Below are 26,523 nucleotides of genomic sequence, written 5' to 3' on the forward strand. Positions count from 1 at the left end.
GACCCAAGAAATCATATTTCAGGATTTCTGTTGCAATATCTCAATGGTATAGGCAATATCTAGATGGGACTATTTGACTTCTGTGAATTGTGAAAATTTAAAACACAAGACAGGAGTCAATAAACTAGTGTTAAAACCAATACATTATTCTCTCAATATAAATATGTTAGAAAGATTACAAGTTGACAATGAAAAATTGAGGAACAACAAATATAAAGAAATACAATGTGTGAGCCTTGTTTCTCTGACCACAAAAGATAACATCCCCCCCCCCGAGAACTTAAAAGGAATTGACTATTTTAAAGAAAAGCAGGTATAGTAATGATCACAGTTGATTTGCCAAAAAAGTGTTCTACAATTGAAAGTTGTATATATACTAGACTTTCCATTTTGTTTTCATTTGTTGGAATGTAAAATGAATACATAAAACCATCCTGTGATATGTGAAACAGTGGCTTAAATTTGAAAATTCACTGCTACTCCATTTGAAAAAAAATTGATGCAGGTCTGACAGTAGAAATAAAAAAAATGCTGTCTCTCTGACCAAAAAAAGTTCCCATACCCACTTCCTGCATACCCCCCCCCGAAATCAAATGGGTCACCCCTTAATATGCGCATGCGCATATAACAAGTTAGCATTGTTTTGCCAAGGACTTACGCCATCTTGTTTCTCGCGTCTGGTGCGAATCTTGACGTTTTTTTTTGGTTTTTAGCGTGTATTTGATGATGTTTTGTAAATATGGAGTTCACAGTGATGGTACTTTTGTTGCTGTCATGTATTTTTTGGCACGAAACGCTCCTTCGATAGACTGAAGAATGATGGCCTCCGTACTCGGTACTCCCCAGTACCATTGCTTCAGCGAGGCAATCCCACCGGCGGCCCGTACTGGGTGAGAGCGAGGGAACGCTCTGTCCTTCTACCTCCATGTCATAACAAACTAGCGTCGTTTTATGTTGATGTACTGTCCTTTCGACATAGCGATAACTTTTAGTTTTCTGTTGCTTATTTTGGGTAATTTCGACAGTTGTGCATTGATTTTGACATCATTGTTGACTCCGATCGCTATTACATTTACAGTGCTGTGTGTTCCGCTACCCCGCTCACCACAGCCCTGCAAAGACCCGTACGTAGGGTGAGCGGGGCGATTAGCTGTAGCGGAACACAGCATCGTACGCAGGGATGTTGACCGATTTACTAAGGAAGTACGCGCACTTCAGAATCACGGCATAATCCGACATGGTATAAATTTGGCATGATCATCAGATCATACATGATCCGAGATTGCACTTTGTTTCACTGTCGTTTAATACCTATATTTCCACTAAAAGACCATTAGAATTTCATCCTTGCTACTTTGAAATCGTGCACTGGCATGCATGTAGTTGTCAACATCACTATGCTTGAATGTAGTAGACTCTATACTATGAACATATCGACTGTCACTGCATATTGCATATGTGTGGAAGTCACTCCATATCATATCAAAAAATGTAGTATTGCGACGTTTGAGCTGCCAGAAGCCAGAATTTACAGTTTACGAGAAAGTTATCTTACATGTAAAACTCAGTTCTACTGTGAACAAAATGCAAGCTATGTTGTATAACTATCGTGAATAGCATAATATTTTGTACCTATCACCGTGTCAGAAAATCAGAAGGAAACAACCACTCAGACAAACTGTGGTCAGGATGATACTGTCCAATTTTAATATTTGTCTCTCGGCACACACCAGATACTCATGACTGTAAAACAACATTTCCATATAATTGTATATTCAGTTTTTATATTTAATTTGCTTTTCACCATATTGTATGTCCTTCCCTGCACTACATAATTCAAAACTAAATATTGTCTTTGGCCTATACATACTTGAGGGGTAAGCTTATTTAGTCTCACACATTAAAGATGCACTGTTGACCTACAGAGTCCAAACTTTTATCATTGTATTGTAGATAGGTGTACACTCCAAATACTAAGTACAAGTGTGGTGAGTGTAACAAGCAAATGTTTTTTAGTCAATGGCCCAATTTATTTTCTATATGATGGACAATAAATACATGTGTAATCAATGCCAATTTGGTTTAGATTAGCCATTGGCTAAATTTTCTCCCCTTCTGTATTATATAAGTTCACCGTTTCCTGTTTTAGATATTGTTGATCCTATTGAGTCCATCTCTAATTCTTAATTCACTTTCATATCAGGGTTGTTGATACTTAGAATCCACACTTGAACTTATGCTGGAGCAGTAACCAACCAGTTCAAATAACTTTCATTCATGTCCAAACAATTTGACTTTTTGCCAAATTTCACATTTATGGCAAATAATAAACAGTAAGGAGGTACAAAGGACGTCGGTGCCCCCGGGCCCCATGTTAAAATCCCCATTGCTGATTGATCACGCCAAATTCGTTTCGATTTATTCTTATTTCTACAAGTGAAAGGGGGGAAAACTTTCGTACCATAAGGTGCCTCTTCCTACCTAGCGAGGTCAAATTTGGTGGGCGAAAATTCGACGGAAAAACACGGAAAATCATAGACGAAAATCTAAAAAGAAATTACTCTCAATAAACACAGTTTCTCTTTTGTAGCAGAAATCCTGGCTATGGTAAAAAAGTTACCTGAGGAGCAAAGACATGACAATAAATAAAAATACTCCGCACGGCAAGATGTTGCCAAACGCTACTGATGACGTCCCCAAGCAAGCATTTACATCCGTAACGTGCTTCGTACCAACGGTAGAGCAATTAACACCTTTAAACAATAGCGCACGTGTTTCGTTTCCAGACCGGTGGGTGGAGGGACGGTGACTTAAAGTTCAATAGAAAACTGCCGTTGTTGAATGACAAAGAAAAATATCAATAGTTACAGCTACTGCACCTTTTTGTCAATTCCTTCAGCACACAGTGGAATCTGTCTTTGCAAATGTTGCCTGGCAACCCAATCTGTCCATTATAAGCTTTTTAAAAACAATTAATTGCAATTTTGATTTGATTAATAATTCCGGGGGACCACTTTTTATTCGCTGTTTGGGATCAACAAGCGCCCTCTTTAAAAATTGAGAGGGGCCCAGCATGGCCCCTTTTTTTTGCCAATGGCCCCTTTTTTCAAGGGAGTGGTCCCACAATGGCCTCTATTTTTGAAGTCCTAGATCAAACACTATATATATTGAATTGGCCAAACCCGGAATTTGAATCAACCACGGTACAAACAAAGCCATGTGCGCAAAACCCGCATAGACGTACTTGTATTTCCATACGCGTTAGTACACATGTGGTTTGTTTGTACCGGGATCACGTAATTATTTGGGCGTACTGAGTCTGTAGAATGCATCGCGTCCTTTTTATTCCGGATTAGAACTATTTCTGATGAAATCTGTAATTTTGTATTTTTGGGGCAATTTTTGTCAGTTTTGGTCAAAATGTGTATCTCCAAAACTACTCATCTGATAGCTTTGAAATTTTGTATACTGGTTCCGACAGATAAACTTAATGATATTTATTAAAATTAGGATGAAATCTGCAATTTTGTATTTTTGGGGCAATTTTTTCCCATTTTTGGTCAAAAAATGTGTTTCTCAAAAAGTATTGGTCTAAAAGCTTTGAAATTTGGTATACAGGTTTCTGCAGATGAACTTAATTAATATATGTCGAATTTCTGATGAAATCTGTAATTTTGTATTTTTGGGGCAATTTACGTCATTTTTGGTCAAAAACATGTATTTTCCAAAACTACTCATGTGATAGCTTTGAGATTCGGTATACAGGTTCCTACAGATTATCTAAATGAAATTTATTGAAATTATAATGAAATCTGCTGGGTTTCCTCTGGGTCAGCAGGTTATGTTCTCAAAAAATGAGATTGTGTGCTAAAAAAATTCTCATTTTGAGAAAAATTTTCTCATGCAATAATGGTTCTACTCCAGAATAAAAAGGACGCGATGCGTTCTGCAGACTCAGTACGCCTGAGAGATCACGTGATCGCGGTACAAACAAACCCACATGTGCACTAAATCGTGTGGAAATACACATTCGTCTATGCACGTTTACACACGTGAGTTTGTTTGTACCGTGGTCAATTTGAATTCCGGGTTTGACCTATTACCGTAGACTTTTTTCCTCAATAATTAGGCCATCCCAGTACACTCAAACTGTCACTGTATTTCTTGAATTGATCATAATTGATACAGTCAATTGAAACAAATAATACTAGTATGTTCATAAGTTTGAACTTGTAAAGTCAGATATCTTTATTTCCAGTGAAAATACTGAAATGTAAGACAGTGAAAGTAACAATGTAGACCTACACTTTTCATTATTTTGTTCTGTGCAGCAATGTTGTCCAGTCATATTCCTAAATGACAATAAAATACCAGGTATTAAGGCAAAAAAAAAAATTAGTTTGTTTCTCCACCTCGGTTGCCTACAAAAATGATGCAGTGACGTGCTTTTTCTATCATATTTGGGGGTTATTGTAAGCTTTGATATTTATGTAAATTGGGTCGTACATGTTGAAGTATGTTGTAACATAGTACAAAGTGCTGTGCTGGGTGGACAGACCGTGGAGAAGCGAGGCTGTCAATGATTGTACAAGAGACGTATCAAAAAGATGATAATTCTTAAAAAATAAAAAGACACAAATGTAAACCTATCAATAATAATGTTTTGATTCGCTGAACAAAATAAATGGGGATGTCAATATAGACAAGTTAGACCGAATAAAAGATAAATACTGTACATTACCAACACTCAATCCCAAAACAAATTAAATGATTTTCGAAGTTAAATTAGACCCCCAAATATACACTCAGAGTGACAGTTTTCAGACGACCTCAGTTTTCAGACATTTAGTAACATGCTGTTCGTTGTACGCACTTCGCTCTGTATTGATAGCATTTCACAAGTCGTGTGTCCGCATATTAAGTCAGATGACGCTGTCGTCCCATAGTGAATAGTTATTTTTTTGGTAGAAGCTATATCGGGCTACAAACTTGGCGAAGTTAACACACAGTACGATACAAGGTGTCGAAAGCAACACACAGAGACAGCCCATGTCCGATATGTAAGCACCATACACGTGCTAAATACAGAAACTATAATGAAATATAGTTGCGTCGTCCATAGATTGAACTTAACTAATTTATCACGAAATTTTTACAAACAGTTTCCATAATAGGCTTTACCGACTTTTCTACGTTGTGTTCGAATGACTTTGCTTTGGCTTGGAATCTCCATCGATTGACCAGAGCTAAAAGCAATTCAAAAACCAGACCATGGACTGATGTGTAAAACACAATCACTGCATCAGAAAAAAGATGTTTTTAGCTCCGCTGTCAGTGACGCGGAGCTTATCAAATAGGTTGATTTTCCGTCGGTGTCCGGCGTCCATCAACAATGCCTTCTTCTCTGAAACTGTATGTCCCAATTGCTTTGAAATTTGATAAGGAGTTCACTTGGGGTGACCTCAGTTAGCTTTGTTCAGATCATGGTGAAATCGCATATTTGTATTTTTGGGGCATTTTTACTGTTTTTGGTCACAAAAAATCTTCTCAGAAACCGCTTGTCTGATGCTTTGAAATTTGATATGCAGTTCACTTGGGGTGACCTCAGTTAGATTTCTTCAGATCGTGGTGAAATTTGCATATTTGTATTTTTAAGGCAATTTTTGTCATTTTTGGTAAAATATCTTTAAAAATCTTCTTCAAAACTACCTGTCAGATAGCTTTGATATTTGGTACATAGGTCCCTAGGGATAATCTATTTCAGATTTGTTCAAATTGTGCAGAAATATGCAAATTTGCATTTTTAAGGCAATTTTTTTCATTTTTGGTCAAAAAATGTGTTTCTCAAAAAGTACTGGTCTGATAGCTTCGAAATTTGGTATGAAGGTTTCTATAGATCAACTAAGTAATATGTATTGATTTTCTGATGAAATCTGTAATTTTGTATTTTTGGGGCAATTTTTGCCATTTTTTGTCAAAAAATGTGTAATTCCAAAACTACTCATCTGATAGCTTTGAAATTTGGTATACAGATTCCTACAGATGAACTAAATGATATTTATTGAAATTGTGATGAAATCTGCAATTTTGTATTTTTGAGGCAATTTTTAGCTCACATTTGGTATACCAATGTGAGGTTATCATATAAGCTGAATCATTTCATTTGCATCCGATTTGCATATATGTATGTATGTATGTATGTATGTATGTCCGTCCACATCAAAAACACCTAAACCGCAGCACCTACTGTCTTAGTATTTGGTGTACAGGTGCACCTAGGGGTGTAGATGTGAATTTGTTCAAATGAACATATCAGTGCCAAAAATATGCAAATGAGGGGAAAAAAGGAAAAACCCTGCAAATTGCTAAAAGTCTGTAACCGTTGGTCAGAAAAGGGTTGAAAGTTGGTGTGCAGGTTCCTTTAGGTATTCTAAATTAGATGTTTAAAATTTGGGATGAAATTTGCATGTTTCTATTTTTGGGGTAATTTTTAGCTCATATTTGGTTTTGTATATAAATACCAAAAAGAGCTTATATGATGAGTCGGTGGCGTCTGTATGTCTGTATATTTGTGGGTATGTATGTGCGGATGTATGTCCGTCACGCACAAAGGCTCCCATACCGCCAAAGCTACCATCTCAGTATTTGGTGTACAGGTAGATGCAGGGGTTGAGATGTGAATTTGTTCAAATGAACATGTCAGTGTCAAAAATGTGCAAATGAGGTAAGAAAAAGGGAAATCCTGCAAATGTGCAGGAGTGATGGCCAGTGTTTGGAAACATGTTTGAGTCATTTCCTGTCATTGTTTATGAACTGTTACATATTAACAGACCAGCTCAAACCATAGACAGTAGAGGGGGAAGACTGTCTATGGTCCAAATAATAGGGACTAATTGTTTCTGCTATGCATGTTGCTAAAGTTGACCTCCAGTAACTAAAGTTTCAGACCTTATTTACTTTTGTCATTCTTTTTTTTTTGGTTTAAATATTTCTTGTTGTTTTTCTGGTTGTACTGTGCAGAAATCATTGTCATAACATCAACGTAGAATTTTCCTGCACTGAACAGATAGAAACAATATTTATTGTTGATCTTTGGTACCCATACTGGTATATACCAATTCTGATCAAATTTGAGCGACACAGTATAATTGCGGTATTTTTTCAGTTTTTAGTCATAAAATGTTTTTCTCTAAAACCACTCATCTGATTGCTTTAAAAGTTGGTATACATGTTCCTCAGGATGACCTCAGTCAAGTTTATACAAATTGAATTAAAATTTTCATATTTGTAATTTTGGGGCAATTTTTCATATTTTGGTCAAAAATTTTTTTATTCAAAAACTGCTTGTCTGATAGCTTTGATATTTGATATACAGGTTTCTAAGGTTGATCAAAATCAGTTTTATGAATATCGTGAAGATATTTCTAATTTTGTATTTTTGCTAAATTTTATGTTTATTTTTCTCATTTTAAGTAAAATTTCTTCTTCTCTGAAACCGCTAGCCCAATTGCTCTCAAATTTGGATTGGGTGTTTGCAAGGGTGTTACCCTTCTAATTGTTGAAATTACGACAAAATTGGAAATATTACTGTTGTGGGGCAATTTTTGTCATTTTTGGTCAAAAAAAATAATAAAATATTTACTTTTGGTCAAGCCTCTGGACAGACAGCTTTTATATTTGGTGTACAGATGTCCAGGGATGTTATTAGTTAGATATGTGGAAATTGTCCTGAAATATACAAATATTTAAAGACAATTTTGTCATTTTTGGTCAAGAAAACTTGTTCTGAAAATTACTTGTCTGAAAGCTTTGTAATTTGCTAAATAGTCCCGAGGGATGTTATAAGATAGATTTTCTGCTCAAAGTGTTGGGAACCCCCCCAAATTTTTATATCTTAGGTAATTTTCTCAGTTTGTGACCTTAAATGACCTACACCAACCAAGGATATGTTCTGAGAGAGTTTTGAAACATACTGGTAAAATACGCAGTTTTTGGCCGCAATGCGTTGTGAGCGGAAACAGTTCTGTATGTCGAAAACTGACTTATTGGACTAGGCTTCAGAGGGACTGTGCTTCAACAAACATTATTGATACGGTTTATAGTTGGCACTGTGCTTCAACAAACATTGTTACGGTTTATTGTTGACATGCGGGAGTAATCCTGGTCATTTGGAGAAGCCCAACAATGTCACTACCAGCTAGGGTATGTAAATTACGCAACGTTGTGTCACTCAAGATGGATTATGCAAAAAGGGATGCAAATATGTCAACGATGTTTACAAAAGCTCCCCAAATTCGACATGGGATAGTCACGTGCATTTGTTTTGATATTTAAAAATCGTGACTTAGATGGAAACCATTACTTATCTTGAACTAGTGACACATCTCAATGATAGGCCTTACTTTAAGGTGTATTCTCAGAGAATTTTGAAAATTCAACAGAAAAATGACGGATTTGGTATTTATCATCCTTAAGTCAATTTCCTTTTGAGAATTCTGCCAAAGCAATGAATCACGCAGACCAAACACTGAATCAGAAAAGTCATGGTCCTTTCACTGAGCAAAGTAAATTATGCCTAGGACAATATACTGATATTAAATGCGTATGATTAGTATGAAAACATGTGAAATTCCAAGGACAATATATTGAATTCCAAGGACAACATATACTGAATGCCCAGGACAACATATTGAATGCCCAGCACAACAGATTGAATGTCCAGGACAAAGTTTCAATATCTGAACTGAAGTACTTGAATGACAGGCATTTTGATTATAATATAATGTATCAATAACAGTTACACAGAAATTATGCCTCCTCCGTACAGAAAGGCCTATGCTCTACTTTTACCCCTGCTACAGTATGTCTCAGTGCTGAGAAGGTCGTGTCGTTGTCATGATGACTATCAAAACATGCATACAACGCTCAGAGTAAAACGGGTTGTCAATAGGTCACCAAACTTTTGAGTATCACTATCGTCCATCATACCTGTTTCCTTCGGTATTAACCCTTTCACCGTCATGGTTTTACCCAAACCAATTGTTATCAATGGTGATCTTGGCCCTGTTTGCAGGGAACTGGGGGTGACCATATTCACATCAAATGACTAGAAAATTCACTTTATGGGCAGAATCTTGAAAAATAGCCTGTTCTTGTCTAGGCAGCGACTTTCTATTGTCTGGGTGATGAAAAAAGATATCCCTGAACTAAAAATAAGCATGGGCTACCAGCCATTTTCACTTGGCTACCAACTTCAGAAAATGGTAGCTTAAGTGGACTACCAGGGAAAAAAGTTTAATTTCTAGCCCTGTTTATGTCTATTAACTGCAATAACTTATTGGTACTCCTGCATATATCAGTATACATTTATCCATCAGAAACTTCTCAATGAAAAGTGCCCTAGTCAAATACTGGTTTTTCCATTAGTAAATATGGCTAATTACATAAACTCTGTAAATTTTCAGTTAGATTGATCTGATAATATATTTGGAAGTATGTGCCTCGAAAATGAAAGACTTAAATTTTTTTGCTCTTGATCTCCGCAAATCTTTCAACTATCTTTCAAAATCACAAATAAAAATTGGGGGTCACCATGCAAATTTTGGTACTAGTAAAGCAAATTGCCCAAGATTTACTGATATTTGGAATTCAAAGTGGGTGCTACTCCTGTTTTAACTGTACGGAGAAAAATAAAATTTTCGAATTAAAAAAACTAAGATGGCGCATATAAACATAGTCAATTGATTACAATATTTCTCTTACCAGTTTAATTCAAATTTTTCAACACATCAATATACTCAAATTCTATGGGAACATCACCAACAAAAAAATAATATCAAGAGAATGAGCGGGTAAGATTTCCTTGATAATTGAATTTCTTAGTATTTAAACAGATTTGTCAAAGACAGGTATTGCCTTTAACAGCATGTAGATGTCTTTTGTGATGAAGATGGTACTCGGGAGTTTAACAAGTCATACAGTTGTCCAGCCTGTAAGTTAGAATTCATTAAGTTAACCTTGCAATCAGTGCTAGTGGTCGCTATAAGAATATTGCCAAATGTTTAATCCAATCAACTATGTTTAGTACTAAGCATGACATCATTGAAAGTAAGTTGGTCTTACATTTGCTGTTAATGTTGTTCATTTGTCAGCTCTTTTGTAATATTGTATGCTTTAATAGGACTTTCACTCTGGAATAGCACCATGAAGTTTCATTAACAAATTGGTATTTTACTGAAGACTACACACAATATCCCTTATTCATTGACACATGGGTTTCACCTCCTATAGTCATAGTATGGCAGCTAAAAAAAATTGATCTTTTATTAGCTCCGCTGTCAGCTACGCGGAGCTTATCAAATAGGTTGATTTATCATCGTCGTCCGTCATCGTCGTCCGTCAACAATTGCCTTCTCCTCTGAAACCGCAAGTCCATTGCTTTGAAATTTTAAATGCAGTTCACTTTGGGTGACCTCACTTAAGTTTGTTCAAATTGTAGTGAAATTTGCATATTTGTATTTTGGGGGCATTTTTTGGTGTTTTTGGTAAAAAGTCATCTTCTCTGAAACCGCTTCTCCGATTGCTTTGAAATTTGATATGCAGTTTACTTAGGGTGACTTCAGTCAGATTTGTTTGTGGTGATTGTGGTGAAATTTGCATATTTGTATTTTTAAGGTAATTTTTGTCATTTTTGGTAAAAACATCTTTAAAAATCTTCAACTTCAAAACTACCAGTCAGATAGCTTTGATATTTGGTGCATATGTCCCTAGGGATGATCTATTTCAGATTTGTTCAAATTGTGCAGAAATATGCAAATTTGCATTTTTAAGGATGATAAATACCTTTTAGACACTTTCAGATTTTTATTTTTTTCTCAATTGAAGAAGTCCCAAACCCCAATAAAGTATATATTTTCTGAAAGCCCTAATATAGAGCCATCCGACCAACCACAGTACACGGTCATTATTTGCATAAGTCACGTGACAAGCGTTTTGCTGAACCTTCCAAAAAACGGTTTTTCCCCCCTTTCACGAGCACGCTGCAAGCTTTACAGTTGAAATTTGTTCGTTGGCAAGCCTTGACAATATCCTTCAAATCCCTGTCTGCGATTTTTTCTCGGCGGCTCCATTCAAATTATATGGCGTGAAAATTACAATTCCTTGAAAAGCACCTTAGTCTAACACCTTCAAGAGCGCATAACAAAAAACAAAAGCATATAAAGGAAATCCCAGACATGGATTTTGAGTTCATTATGTTTCCAATGGACAGTGTGAATTTCAAGCAGCTAGTGTTTGTGAGTGCGAATTGACGAGGTGCCAAAGAAGGCTACCTCATTCACACATTGAATTCAAGAAAAACGCAAAAAACCTGTTTTGTTACTTCGACGCCACGGCGTTTGATAATTAAACGCGCATTAACCTAAACGCGGGCATATTTTGTTACCTAGTGATAATGTCGACCGGGAATGACAGTTGTTCAAAGAAAACGTCCAGGAAAATAAAATAAATCGCGGAAAACCGCCAATTTTGGAGCCTTTCTTTTCGGCACGTCGCTACAGCAAATGGCTTCAGTGGGCGAAAACAATGACGTCAGCAGTCATTACTGATATCGGGCGTGTCCTAAATTCATATGTAAATAAGCTTGCTGCGTTCCCTAGATAAACACTGCAACGCTACGTAGACGTGATACTATCGGACTAATTCATTGTTCACAAGTTGTGAGAAGTAATCTAATAAATGACAAAAAGACGCCAAGCATCGCAAACCGACGAGTTCAACCTCCTACCACAACCATAGCTTACATGTATAATTAGGGTTTCCATACGAAGTTTGGTGGGTACCGACTAACGTTTCCGTATTTTGACGAGTAGCAGCAACTTTATCGTGCCTTCAACCATGGAGATAGCTACCTCCATGCTTCAACAAACAGCTCATTATAAATCTCCATTAACATGTATATTTAAATTATGTAGCGATAACTGTCCCAGCCACACGACCTGACTTTTTAGCCATGTAATTTCCAGGCTGTAGACTGGCCAAAAATTTGTCTCACGAGAGGTGTCATTTATTCATACATATAAATCTCTACGCCCGTTCGCATCAAAAGGAAAGCTTGTGACCCACTTTTTTTGAAGGGTCACATCTCCGAACCACTTTGTAGCAAACAGTCTGAACTTATCGGTGCCGTTAAAAAAGAGAGTTAGTAATTACACTCCGATTTTCTGGCTTTGTATTAAAGTGTGTTCTGAGCATGGACGTCTTTCTTTCTACCGCCATGGTTCTGAGCTAGACACTGATCTGTGAACGTGGCCTTGTCTGGAGCGGCATGATTAAAACCATTTTGTTGTGTGGCTCGTGTAAATTTATTTATTTGTCTGTTTTTTGGGTTTTTACTCGTAAAATGTATTCACCGACATTTCACATTTGGTCAAACAACAATTTGATCGCGGGTCTCGGAGTTTTACGAAGGCAACTTGTTCTGAAAAGTGAAAGTTTATTACGAGTCCGTGACCACGGGGATGTTAACAGAATGCATTAATTTTTGTACAAATAATGAAATATGGGTCGTCTACTTCGGTTCAACACTAAAATATCGCCTTCTTTGACATGTTGAAACCAGAAATGGCATCGTTCGTTGGTAACTGCTGCCCGTTGCATTGAGGTACGGAGAGCAGTGGATAGGCTAGGCAAGCAGCACTTCTCAGCGTGGTTGAGTTCATCCACGTGATAAGCCAGTTGTCGATTCGAAATGGCAAGTTCGGCGATGATGTAATTTTTCGAGTTAACGTAATTATTTTTGTATTCTTGTTTGGTTTATGTTCATATAAAGGTCTTGCTAAAGTTTAAAATTGCATCAAACAAATATTGGAAATATTTAAAAAAGATCGTATGGACACGAATTTGGACTGTAAATTATATACCAATTGAGATGACCTTTGACCGGCCCATCATCCGATCATTGGTACATGCATATGCTGCGAATGTCTGCTCAAAAAGGGTCCATGTGGTCTGGTTAGCTACTATAGACTATAGTCTATAGAAGCTATTGGGATGGGTATCCGTCCGGCGTCAGTCTGTATGTATGTATGTATGTATGTATGTATGTATGTATGGATGTATGGATGTATGGATGTATGGATGTCCGTTTGTGAGGCGTCCGTCCACTCAAATATCTTTAGAACCGCAGTACTTACTGATTTGATATTTGTTGAGTAGATGAAAAATATGATTTTGAGAAACTAGTTTTTTTTATTTTTTGATATTGTTGAAAATAGGCAAATTAATGCCAAAAAGGTGTTTTTGGTAAAAAATCTTCTTCTTCATAACCGCTGGTCAGACAGCTTTGTTATTTGGTATACAGGTCCCTAGGGATAACCCAACTTAGATTTGTTCAAATTGTGATGAAATATGCAAATGTGTATTTTTAAGGAATTTTTTTGTCATTTTTGGTCAAAGTTTGACTTACATTGTATGTAATTCTTGTACTGTATAAACCCTATCAATTCACCCAGAAAAAAATAATTAATATGATTTTAAATAATTGAATTAATTAGGAAATCATCAAAGCCAAAATAATTTTAGTGTGGAATTAACAGAAAGTTCAACTTTTTTTGACAGTTCATAGTGAATTGAGGATTAAAACATGTAAAGGCAACTTTCCTGAATCCCAACTTTGATATATTCTGAACCACCATTTATGTTATCTAAAAGAAATTGCTCATAATAGTTTGTCATGATAGGGTGGTCAAATAAATAGAGATAGAGAAAGTTCTAATTTCCATTTTTGGTTGACTTGGTAAGGATAAAATAAGATTACTTTTTGAGGAAAAAAGTAGAGTGGTCAATTAAAAGAGTGGTCAAAGTGATAGGGTTTTTATGGTAAAGCTGGGCTGTAAGATTCCTCGTGCTATTTATAGCAATTATGCAATCTGTGTAAACGGTGCAATGAAAGTGTAACATGATTCCTTATAATGCTTTTGATGACCTTGAACTTCTTAAGTTTCAAACATTTGTCTCTTCAGTGTGCTTTCTCTGAGTACGTACAGTCTCAACTTATTCAACAGAACTTACTTACAATGTTAATTTGAAAGTTAAAATGTGCTTGTTTAGTAGGATGAAAATACTGATATTAAAAGATAACAAGCTCAAGATTCTTTATAACCTGACAGATATGCTGTTTTTTTATGACGTAAATCTTGATTTAAGCAAGTCTTGTTTACTTTAATTAGAATGTAATTAACTCTTGTTTATTTGCTGTTATAGACTTATATAGTCTGATGAAATATGCAAATCTGTATTTTTACGCAATTTTTTTCCATTTTGGTCAGGCCTTCCTGAAATGAGCTATCAAAGATATCCTCCTTCTTCATCAATACATGTGTCATAAAAGGTTATTCTCTACAAAACACAGCAGAGCTCTGTCAACTGTTGAGTCGCTTGTTTTTTCAAAACCGCTGGTCAGACAGCTTTAATATTTGGTTTACATGTCCCTAGGATGACCTTAGTGAGATAATTTCATACAGTCAGGAAATACTTAATTTTGTATCCATGTCTATAGTAGCTTCAGGGACTTTGGCCCTATGTTTTTTGAATATCTCCTAGCGCCGGTCAGTCTTCGGAGATTGCAAACCAAAGCAAGGTCATTCGAACGTAATGTAGAAAAGTCGAGGTGTGTTACCCGCCAACGTTTACGATCGGTCCGAGGAGAGGGCGTATTTTTTCGCGCACAATTTCGGAGGAATAAGCTTACAAGTTCGTGGGAGGGGATGTTGCCCGATCGACTGTCAAATTGTATGACATTGCAACCATTCCCAAAATAAAACGACACTGAAACCCATGGTGAGGTACTTTGATGTAATCTTTATTCACTGTGATTACATTCAGATGCACTGACGAAGGTGCATAATAAGCTTACAACGCGAACTTTACCGAGTTCAACCTGTGTGTAAACACAATCACTGCATTAGAAAAAAAGATGTTTCGGTTTTTTTCCGTTACAATTAGTTCGGAGCAGGAACAATTTTGGATGTCGGACTTTATCAGGTATACAAAATATAATCTGAAACAGACATAATAATTTGATGTTCTGCATGATAGGTTGGGATTCTGGGAACAGTTTTTGAATGCCAGACATTGTATTGACCGACATTATATACCATAAAAAGTTGTGGTTTTTGGTTGGTTTTTTTTTGGCCGTAGTTTCTTTCGGAGCAGGAGCGAAGAATTTTTAGTATGGAACTTTCTTCTTGCGTGTCGACACACATGTAAAATGTTAACGGAAGTGGACGTAATTTTTGGTTTTTGGTCATAACATTAAGTTGGATGGAGAACAGTTTTGGTCGTCTTACAGTCTGTGGGTATGGACAGACGTACTAGTAAAACCAGATATGAACTGAATATGCTCACGTGTTTTACAACAGGTTCATTAATAGTAGTACGCTTCACAGAACAATGAGATCTATGTTATCATTATATGTAGCAGGTTTTTTCAACTTCGCACAGTACTCTCAGAGTTTAATCACTAATCACAAAACTTTATTTAATATGCAAATGAGCTGTTAATTAACGTGGCACTGCTCAATGCTTTATGGGACAATTAGATATCCATCAGATCAACATTTGTAGCACATTTTATTTAATTTAATGCTGTAATTTTAGAGAAATGTCACCAATTACAAAGTTCATTAAATATGCAAATAAACCCTAAATTAACTTGACACTGTTCAATGATTCATAGCACAATTAAATATTTTTTCAAATCAATATCTGTAGAACGTTTCACAAAATTTTGGTGCCCAAATTTCAGAGTTATAAACCTAATTACAAAGTTTATTAAATATGCAGATGAACCCTTGATTAACTTTACACTACTAAATGCTTTACAACACAGTTAGATATCTGTCGTATCAGGATGTGCAGCAATTTTCATCACATTCGATGCAGTTATTTCGGAGTTATATGACTAATTATAAAACTTCATGAAATATACAAATGAGCTAATTATTAACTTCACACTGCTCAATGCTTCTCAGTACAATTGGAAATTTATCAGATCAACATCTGTAGCAAGTTTCATCAAATTTAATGCTGTAATTTCGGAGTAATACCACTAATTACAAAGTTCATTTAATATGCAAATGAACCCTTAATTAACTTCACACAACTAAATGCTCTACACCACAATTAGATGTCTGTCCGATCAGTATCTGTAGTAAATTTCATCACATTTGGTGCAGTTATTTTGGAGTTATATCACTAATTACAAAACTTCATAAAATATGCAAATTAGCTATTTGTTAACTTGACACTGCCAAATGCTTCTCAGTACAATTAGATATTTCTCAGAACAATATCTGTACCCAATTTCACTGACTTGGGTGCCGTAATTTCAGAGTTATACCTAAATACAAAGTTCATTTAATATTCAAATGAACCCTTAAATTATTTCACACCACTAAATGCTTTACACTACAGTTAGATATCAGTCCGATCAGTATGTGCAGCAGATTTCATCACATTTGGTGAAGTTATATCGGAGTTATATGACTAATTACAAACCTTCATATAATATGCAAATGAGCTATTTATTAACTTGACACTGCCTAATGCTTCTAAGTATAATTAGATATATATCAGATCAATATTTGTTGCAAGTATCGTCAAGTTTGGTGCAGGAATTTCAGAGTTATCTTATTAATAACAAAAGTTCATTAAATATGCAAATGAGAAGATAATTGACATGACACTCACAGTATCATGATAATGTTCTTAGATTGTCATCTGTGAAAAGTTTCATGAAAATTTGTGCAGTATTTCTTGATATATGTCTACACTGTCATTACCGTCTCCATAGGGAAACCATTGTACGGAAAAAAACGATATTGCATAACTTCATTAATATGCAAGCCACACTAACCAAAATCTAATCAGTTCTTGCAAGTAGCATATGGTACCCGTGTACTAAATCTGACTTGAATCCGTTCAGGCGTTTTTGAGTTATCGTGTAAACAGACAGACAGACAGACAGACACACACACACACTAACACACACACACACACACACGGACAGACAGACAGACATCGCTATGACATTAGCCCACGTGTTTACACACGTGAGCTAACAAGTGACACGTAGTTTTTGGCCGCAACAGCGGAAACAGTTCTGTATGTCGAAAATTGGACTAGGCTTCGGAGAGACTGTGCTTCAATAAACATTGTTACAGCCCGGACTGTGCTTCAACAAACATTGTTACGGTTTATTGTTGACAGACGGGAGTAATCCTGGTTTTTGGAGAAGCCCAACAATGTCATTATGTAAATTACGCAACGTTGTGCCAATCAAGATGGATTATGCAAATAGCGATGAAAATATATCCACGATGTTTACAAAAGCTCCCCGATTTGACATAGGATAGCCACGTGCATTTGTTTTGATTTTTGAAAATCGTGAATTACACGGGAACCATTCCTTATCTTGAACTGGCGATACATCTCAATTCTGGGCCTTACTTTAAGGCATTTTCTCAGAGAATTTTGAAAATTTGACAGAAAAATGATCGATTTGGTATTTATCATCCTTAAGGCAATTTTTGGTCAAAAAATGTATTTCTCAAAAAGTACTGGTCTGATAGGTTTGAAATTGGATATACAGGTTTCTATAGATGAACTAAGTAATATATATTGAATTTCTGATGATATCTGTAATTTTGTATTTTTAGGGCAATGTTGCCATTTTTGGTCAAAAAATGTGTATTTCCAAAACTACTCATGTGATAGCTTTGAAATTTGGTATACAGGTTCCTACAGATAAACTAAATGACATTTATTGAAATTATGATGAAATCTGCAATTTTGTATTTTTGGGGCAATTTTTTTTCCATTTTTGGTCAAAAAATTTGTATTACCAAAACTAATCATCTGATAGCTTTGCAATTTGGTATACAGGTTCCTACAGATCACCTTACCTTAATGATATTTATTGAAATTATGATAAAATCTGCAATTTTGTAATTTTGGGGCAATATTTGCCACTTTTGGTCATAAATATCTTTCTAAAAAAGTATGGGTCTGATAGCTTTGAAATTTGGTATACAGCTTTCTACAGATGAACTAAGTCATATATATTGAATTTCTGATGAAATCTGTAATTTTGTATTTTTTGGGCAATTTTTGCCATTTTTGGTCAAAGAATGTGTATTTCCAAAACTACTCATCTGATAGCTTGGAAATTTGGTATACAGGTTCCTATAGATGAACAGTGTTCCCGCTAAGGCTTATTTGCATGCTAATTGCGCAGTGTCTCCGACTGCTCTCGCAGTGAAATTTCATGTTTTGCGCAACATTAGTTTCAAACATTTTAATGGGTTAGTTTTGGAAACGATATTACATGTAAACTCAGGGCGAAATGTGCGATCTCAGCGTAGTCTGATAGCGTTTAAATTATATATGCAGGTTCCTACAGATGAACTAAATGTGATATATATTGAAATTTTGTGAAATCTGCAATTTTGTATGTTGGAGGCAATTTTTGCCATTTTTGGACAAATAATTTGTTTCTCAAAAAGTGCAAGTTGATAGCTTTGATATCCGGTATACAAGTTCCAAGGGATTATTTTAATATATGATATATCGAAATTATGGTGAAATCTGCAATTTTTATTTTGGGGGCAATTTTTGCCATTTTTGGTCAGAAAATTTCATTCTCTTAAACCTACTCGTCAGGTAGCTTTGGTTTACATGTTCTCAGGGATGATACAATGTGATATATTCAAATTATGATGAAATCTTCAATTGTGTATTTTTGCAGCTGTTTTAGCCACTTTTTTCTGGCAATTTAAATGAGCTATCAAAGATTTCCACCTTCTTCATCAACATGTGTCAAAAATAGTTATTCTCTACATAAACACAGTGAAATTTCATGTTTTGCCATTTTTGGTCAGAAAATTTCATTCTCTTAAACCTACTCGTCAGGTAGCTTTGGTTTACATGTTCTCAGGGATGATACAATGTGATATATTCAAATTATGATGAAATCTTCAATTGTGTATTTTTGCAGCTGTTTTAGCCACTTTTTTCTGGCAATTTAAATGAGCTATCAAAGATTTCCACCTTCTTCATCAACATATGTCAAAAATAGTTATTCTCTACATAAACACAGTGGAGCTATATTGGCCGTTAGGTCACTTGTCTAAATTCCATCACACACTTATAGTTCAACAGATATCAAATCAAAGTAACCTTAACAGTCAAATTTTCTAGAGTACCTTAACAGTCAAATTTTCTAGAGTGATATTGTGGTACCGTGCGTTGTGGGTTCAAGCCCGATTGAAAACTATTGTATTCTCTACCCTGGGTTGATAGTTCTGCTGGTGGACAGAATTGTCCCCGAGGCTGTCTTCCGCCCAGTTTAAGCATTGTATTCATTGCTTCGCTTTGATAAAGTTTGTGTGAGATGTATGACAGTGTATGTACTAGTGTGAGTGCTCAAGAACTCTACGGCGAGTGGAGAGGGTGCAGTCAGAATTGTAACATCCTTAGCTCGGTTATTGAACCAATCTTTTTTGAGATTGGGGATTTAGCCGAGCGGTTTTGTCTGTGGTCTCTGCCGCTAGGTGATTGGGTACCGTGTGTTGTGGTTTCGAGCCCGATTGAAAACCATCGTATTTGCTCAAGCTGAATTTCAAAATTTAGTGTTTAAATACTATAAATATTTTGAACAAGCAAATTTAATTTTATAGAACCCATACCTTAATAAAAATTACCAAACCATCAGAATATTGGATTTGGAAATTTTTGCAGGTTACTCAATTTGTCACTTGCCACAAAGTGGGCTATTTATAGAAAGTAACAAATATTTGCTCGGAAATAGAGATAAAAAAGTTACTGCCACAAAATATATACTTCTTATGAAATCAAAACTGAGAAAGGCAACTTTTGTGAATGGCAATATGCCTTTTTAACAGGGACCCCTAGCCAGAACTGATGTAAACATTGTATTAAGGTAATGGCCATTGATGAAAGTTAAATTATGTTTGTTACAATTAATATTGTAAAATTTAAATTTTGCAGCTATGTTGACATGATGCATCTAGATATCATGCATGAATTGTTTGTAAACAAGAAAGTTACATATGTGCAGTTCCCACAACACCGTGCCTTCAAGGACTCAATTCTATTTCACCAGAATAAATTGAGTTGTTTGTAACGGTATTCTTTACTTCTGTCAGGTGAAACAAGTCTGTCTGGTAAGTTTGATATTGTGAGAATTGACATGAACCCAAGTGAACAGTACAAATCGGTGAGTTGGCCTCAAATTCATGAAAACATATTTCAGTCAAATTGAAAGTTGGTACAGCATGCACAGTAATTTCTATTGCTTGCCTCTGGCAGACACTAACTTAATGCAATTGAGGTATCTGTGTTCAAGCAATACCGATCTATTTTGTAGTATCAAATGACATTAAAAAACCATTGACTGCATTTTTCAGAAAAGAGTAATGAAGGGCTTTATGATATTATTAATCTTGTAAAAAAGTTCTGAATTATCCATGGAAATAAGTGCTATTGTTTGTTAATGTCTGAATCTGTCAATATGCCTTTCAAAAGAAACATACATGTACCAAAATATAATCATTGTGCTCTTGAAATTGAAATTGAAATTTCAAATGCAGTATATTGAACATCAAAATATTATTCACTCATACCGGTATGTCATAAGAAACAATAAGGGGATAAACAGTTGTATCAGTCCGTGAAAAATGGAAATGTTACATGTAGATAAGACACATTTGTTAACTTGTTGCATGACAATGGTATATCTTTTTTCCATTTTTCCGTCAGATGGTTTTGGCAGGTCAGCGGCCAGAAGTTATAATGGAGATTGCATCAAGAGCTTTAGCTTTCTGGGCATATCAGGTACAATGTAAATTAGATGTTTCCAATATGACACTCTACTTTTTAGCTCACGTGTGTAAACACGTGGGCTAATGTCATAGCGATGTCTGTCTGTTTGTCCATGTGTGTGTGTGTGTGTTTGTGTATGTTAGTGTGTGTGTGTGTCTGTCTCTGTCTGTCTGTCTGTTTACACGATAACTCAAAAACGCCTGAACCGATTCAAGTCAGATTTGGTACACAGGTACCACATGCTACTTGCAAGAACTGATTATATTTTGGATAGTGTGGCTTGCATATTAATGAAGTTATGCAATATTGTTTTTTTCCGTACAATGGTTTCCCTATGGAGACGGTAATGACAGTGTAGACATATATCAAGAAATACAGCACCAAATTTCATGAAACTTTTCACAGATGACAGTCTCAGAACATTATGATGATACTGTGAGTGTCATGTCAATGATCTTCTCATTTGCATATTTAATGAACTTTTGTTATTAGTGAGATAACTCTGAAATTCCTGCATGAAACTTGATGATACTTGCAACAAATATTGATCTGATATATATCTAATTATACTTAGAAGCATTTGGCAGTGTCAAGTTAAAAAAATAGCTCATTTGCATATTTTATGAAGTTTTGTAATTAGTGATATAACTCCGATATAACTTCACCAAATGTGATGAAATCTGCTGCAGATACTGATCTGACTGATATCTAACTGTAGTGTAAAGCATTTAGTAGTGTGAAATTAATTAAGGGTTCATTTGCATATTTAATGAACTTTGTAATTAGTGATATTACTCTAAAATTACAGCGTTAAATTTAATGAAACTTGCTACAGATGTTGATCTGATAAATCTCCAATTGTACTAAGAAGCATTGAGCAGTGTGAAGTTAATAATTAGCTCATTTGTATATTTCATGAAGCAGGGTTTTACATGACGCGCATTTCTGCGTCCTTTACGCATAAAACCGGACGCAGGACCCCTCAAAAACTAAACCACGCGTCCCTTGGGACGCAGCAATATCTGTTGCTGGTGTACACCTTGCGAAGCTGCTGAACACGTAAAAACACATCCCAGTAAACCTTACCGACCCCGTACTTTAACCCTTAAAGTGCCGCGTCGGTTTATAAACCGACACGGCATTCTCGCTCTCAGCGCCACGTCGGTATATAAACCGACAGTGATTGCGTTCTATGCTTATGCCAAACTTAGCTATGCATTGCCGAACTCAGCCAGAAGGAGGGTATTCCTGACCCTTTGAACCCAGTTTAGTACCATATAAGGACTAAAATAATGACATCATGCAGCCTAACGATCGAAAATTCCAGTAATTTATGCGAACTTTCTTCAAAAGAGGTCAGCGGTTTTCATGAATATTTAATCAGGTCTGCAGTTTCACCCGTACGCGGATACGGCACAGTGCATTGAACGAAACACGTACGTACGTTTTGAAAGCTTTACCATGCCGTAGACACGGAAGACAACTATATTATGCCAAGCTACTGCCCTCTGGGTGATAGAAATGATAGATTTTACAGTTTTTTTGAGAATATTTATGGAAAAATGACGCGATTTGGTGACCAAATCGATCGCGATAGTGAACTTCGAACGTATCGGCGGCCAAGATGGCGGCACTGTGTGATGCCTAACTCTCGACATGGAACCCGAGGTTAAGGTTTTCGAAGTCCAAAACATGCAAGATTGAGAAATTTGTAAGGATTCGGTTAAATTGAAGTGTATTTTGTGAATTTTCAAGCGTTTGACTGCCAAAAAGCCCTTTAAACTGTTGATATTTGACCTCCGGCCGTCCTGAAGCGAGACGGCCATAACAGTCGACCCGGTTTGTAAATGAAATGTAGTTGTTCTGAACTGTTGACATTGCGAGACATTTCCTACGTGTTACGCATTTTTGAACTGAATAAAACTGGACATGAAACTTTTTCTCGATACTTAGTGCAGGGTTTTACATCACTTTTAACTTTTGAGAGTCCCTGGGACTCCTGGTGTTAGAAAATGGGAGTCCTACATCAAAATATGGGGGTCCCAATTTATTTCACAAAAATGTTTTATAGTTTATCAATGCCATGGTCTTCACTGTGTTCTTAGTATTAATTTGCATACACAAGGTTCCATATTGTACATGGAGGGGTAACTATTGTGCAACACATGCACACAACTATAGGGCATATTCAACTGACTCTGTATAGTTTGAACCGCCTGTATAACTATAATGAAGAGTTGAAGACAAAAACACATTTCACTAACCTTTTTATCGATTAATTTTGGTGTTTGACCCAACTTACATTAGTTTAATTCACGTACGCGTGTGTAACTATCTGTGGCTTATCGAGTCACGGACTCGTACTACCATACATACTAGTCAATCCGTTCGCCAAGTTTGATCACATTTTTTGACAAGCACGCCACAAAATCCGCCACAAAATGGAAAGAAACCACTAAGTATCGAGAAAAAGTTTCATGTCCGGTTTATTTCAGTTAAAAAAATGCGTAACACGTAGGAAATGTCTCGCAATGTCAACAGTTCAGAACAACTACATTTCATTTACAAACCGGGTCGACTGTTATGGCCGTCTCGCTTCAGGACGGCCGGAGGTCAAATATCAACAGTTTAAAGGGGCTTTTTGGCAGTCAAACGCTTGAAAATTCACAAAATACACTTCAATTTAACCGAATCCTTACAAATTTCTCAATCTTGCATGTTTTGGACTTCGAAAACCTTAACCTCGGGTTCCATGTCGAGAGTTAGGCATCACACAGTGCCGCCATCTTGGCCGCCGATACGTTCGAAGTTCACTATCGCGATCGATTTGGTCACCAAATCGCGTCATTTTTCCATAAAATATTCTCAAAAAAACTGTAAAATCTATCATTTCTATCACCCAGAGGGCAGTAGCTTGGCATAATATAGTTGTCTTCCGTGTCTACGGCATGGTAAAGCTTTCAAAACGTACGTACGTGTTTCGTTCAATGCACTGTGGTGGCCGTATCCGCGTACGGGTGAAACTGCAGACCTGATTAAATATTCATGAAAACCGCTGACCTCTTTTGAAGAAAGTTCGCATAAATTACTGGAATTTTCGATTGTTAGGCTGCATGATGTCATTATTTTAGTCCTTATATGGTACTAAACTGGGTTCAAAGGGTCAGGAATACCCTCCTTCTGGCTGAGTTCGGCAATGCATAGCTAAGTTAGGCATAAGCATAGAACGCAATCACTGTCGGTTTATATACCGACGTGGCGCTGAGAGCGAGAATGCCGTGTCGGTTTATAAACCGACGCGGCACTTTAAGGGTTAAAGTACGGGGTCGGTAGGTTTACTGGGATGTGTTTTACGTGTTCAGCAGCTTCGCAAGGTGTACACCAGCAACAGATATTGCTGCGTCCCAAGGGACGCGTGGTTTAGTTTTTGAGGGGTCCTGCGTCCGGTTTTATGCGTAAAGGACGCAGAAATGCGCGTCATGTAAAACCCTGCTTAGTGGTTTCTTTCCATTTTGTGGCGGATTTTGTGGCGTGCTTGTCAAAAATGTGATCAAACTTGGCGAACGGATTGACTAGTATGTATGGTAGTACGAGTCCGTGACTCGATAAGCCACAGATAGTTACACACGCGTACGTGAATTAAACTAATGTAAGTTGGGTCAACACCAAAATTAATCGATCAAAAGGTTAGTGAAATGTGTTTTTGTCTTCAACTCTTCATTATAGTTATACAGGCGGTTCAAACTATACAGTCAGTTGAATATGCCTATAGTTGTGTGCATGTGTTGCACAATAGTTACCCCTCCACGTACAATATGGAACCTTGTTGTCTCTGTGTATGCAAATTAATACTAATGAACACAGTGAAGACCATGGCATTGATAAACTATAAAACATTTTTGTGAAAAAATTGGGACCCCCATAATTTGATGTAGGACTCCCATTTTCTAACACCAGGAGTCCCAGGGACTCTCAAAAGTTAAAAGTGATGTAAAACCCTGATGAAGTTTTTAATTAGTCATATAACTCCGAAATAACTGCATCAAACGTCATGAAAACTGCTACATATACTGATCTGACAGATATCTAACTGTGTTGTAAAGCATTTAGTAGTGTAAAGTTAATTAAGGGTTCATTTGCATATTTAATAAACTTTGTAATGAGGTATATAACTCTGAAATTACGCCACCAAATTTTGTGAAACATGCTACAGAAATTGATTTGATAAATATTTAATTGTGCTATGAATCATTGAACAGTGTCAAGTTGATGTAGGGTTTATTTGCATGTTTAATGAACTTTGTAATTAGTGACATTACTCTAAAATTACAGCACTAAATTAAATAAAACGTGCTACAAATGTTGATCTGATGGATATCTAGTTGTCCCATGAAGCATTGAGCAGTGTCAAGTTAATTAACAGCTCATTTGCATATTAAATAAAGTTTTGTCATTTGTTATTAAACTCTGAGAGTACTGTGCGAAAAACCAGCTACATATAGTGATAAGATATATCTTATTGTTCTGTGAAGGGTACTACTATTAATGAACCTGTTGTAAAACACGTGAGCATATTCAGTTCATATCTGGTTAGTTATATATACTTACTCTTAAAAGCTTTTTAAGCTCCCATTTGCCATATATATATGACAATTGGGAGGTTATATGGTTGAAAAAAGTCTGTATGTGAGATGTCTGTCTGTATGTATGTATGTATGCATGGATGGATGTCTGTCCGTCCAACGCAAAAACTCACGAATCGCTGCACGTATTAAGCTGATTTTTGGTGTAGTGATGCCATATATGGTGTAGATGTGCTTTTTAAAAATGAACTTTTTAGTCTCATAGATATGCAAATGAGGTAGAAAAAACTGTGAAAATGGTCAAAAATCAATAACTCAGGAACTACTGGTACTCAACTGATCATTGTCATATTTTGTCTTTAGGTACCTTAGGCCCAACTCATTTAAACATATAGATTTGATGTCAATATTTGAAGCTTTCTATTTTAAATGACTTTTTTTAGCTCACATTTGGTATACCAATGCAGTCTGGCTAATTGAGACCAAAATTGATAAGCCAGAACTAGCCATCCAAATTTACATGTATTCGGCATGTGTGATTTTGGACAACTGACTATTTGTGAACACACCACCGCTAAGTTGAGGAAAGACAGGAGGGTTTATTGCAAAAAGGAGAACGTAAACGCCAACAAAGTATAGAATAAAGCACAAGATGAAACGGCAAATATAAAGCAGTAAAGGGCATAGAACTAGTGCAGTCGCAGATCTCAAACTAAGTACTATCAAAACTTACAATACAAAACAGTCAATATAGAAGTAGCAAACTAACCTACAATAAAATATGAGCAAAATATATGGGAGAGGGCCCCTTCAGTCAAGCAACCGAGCAACGGTCATTGGTGACCTTGGGGTCAAGGTCTGAATGACCTTGATGATGAATCCATCCTGAGAGGCCGCAATGTGGGAAAGGAGTTGAATTCCCGAGAAATGGGGGTCAGGATGGAATCCAAAGCCCGGACACTTGAAAGAAAGGGAAAAAACAGGAGGAGACGGGGATGGTGGTGGGATAGGCTGAGCTGGTATGGCATGAACCCAGCGG

The 26,523-nt window shown here is 36.3% G+C and overlaps 2 protein-coding genes across 8 annotated transcripts in view; both read left to right on the forward strand.

The window, feature by feature from the left end:
* LOC139122446 (heparan-alpha-glucosaminide N-acetyltransferase-like) overlaps positions 1 to 5,348 on the forward strand; it is a 381,449-nt gene extending 376,101 nt beyond the window's left edge. The window contains exon 19 of the transcript XR_011549472.1: positions 5,324 to 5,348. The gene's annotated coding sequence lies outside the window, so the exon portion shown is untranslated. The remainder of the gene's footprint in view (positions 1 to 5,323) is intronic.
* LOC139122447 (E3 ubiquitin-protein ligase CCNB1IP1-like) overlaps positions 1 to 26,523 on the forward strand; it is a 145,831-nt gene that overhangs the window by 28,461 nt on the left and 90,847 nt on the right. For 5 of the 7 annotated variants that reach the window (XM_070687824.1, XM_070687827.1, XM_070687828.1 and 2 more), the window contains 3 exons: positions 9,932 to 9,991; positions 20,226 to 20,296; positions 20,839 to 20,913. In XM_070687824.1, the coding sequence (XP_070543925.1) occupies positions 9,932 to 9,991; positions 20,226 to 20,296; positions 20,839 to 20,913 (206 nt within the window). The remainder of the gene's footprint in view (positions 1 to 9,931; positions 9,992 to 20,225; positions 20,297 to 20,838; positions 20,914 to 26,523) is intronic. The other 2 variants (XM_070687829.1, XM_070687830.1) reach the window with 1 other exon arrangement.

The sequence above is a fragment of the Ptychodera flava genome, chromosome 22 (genome assembly GCF_041260155.1).
Source record: "Ptychodera flava strain L36383 chromosome 22, AS_Pfla_20210202, whole genome shotgun sequence".
Classification (NCBI taxonomy): Eukaryota; Metazoa; Hemichordata; class Enteropneusta; family Ptychoderidae; genus Ptychodera; species Ptychodera flava.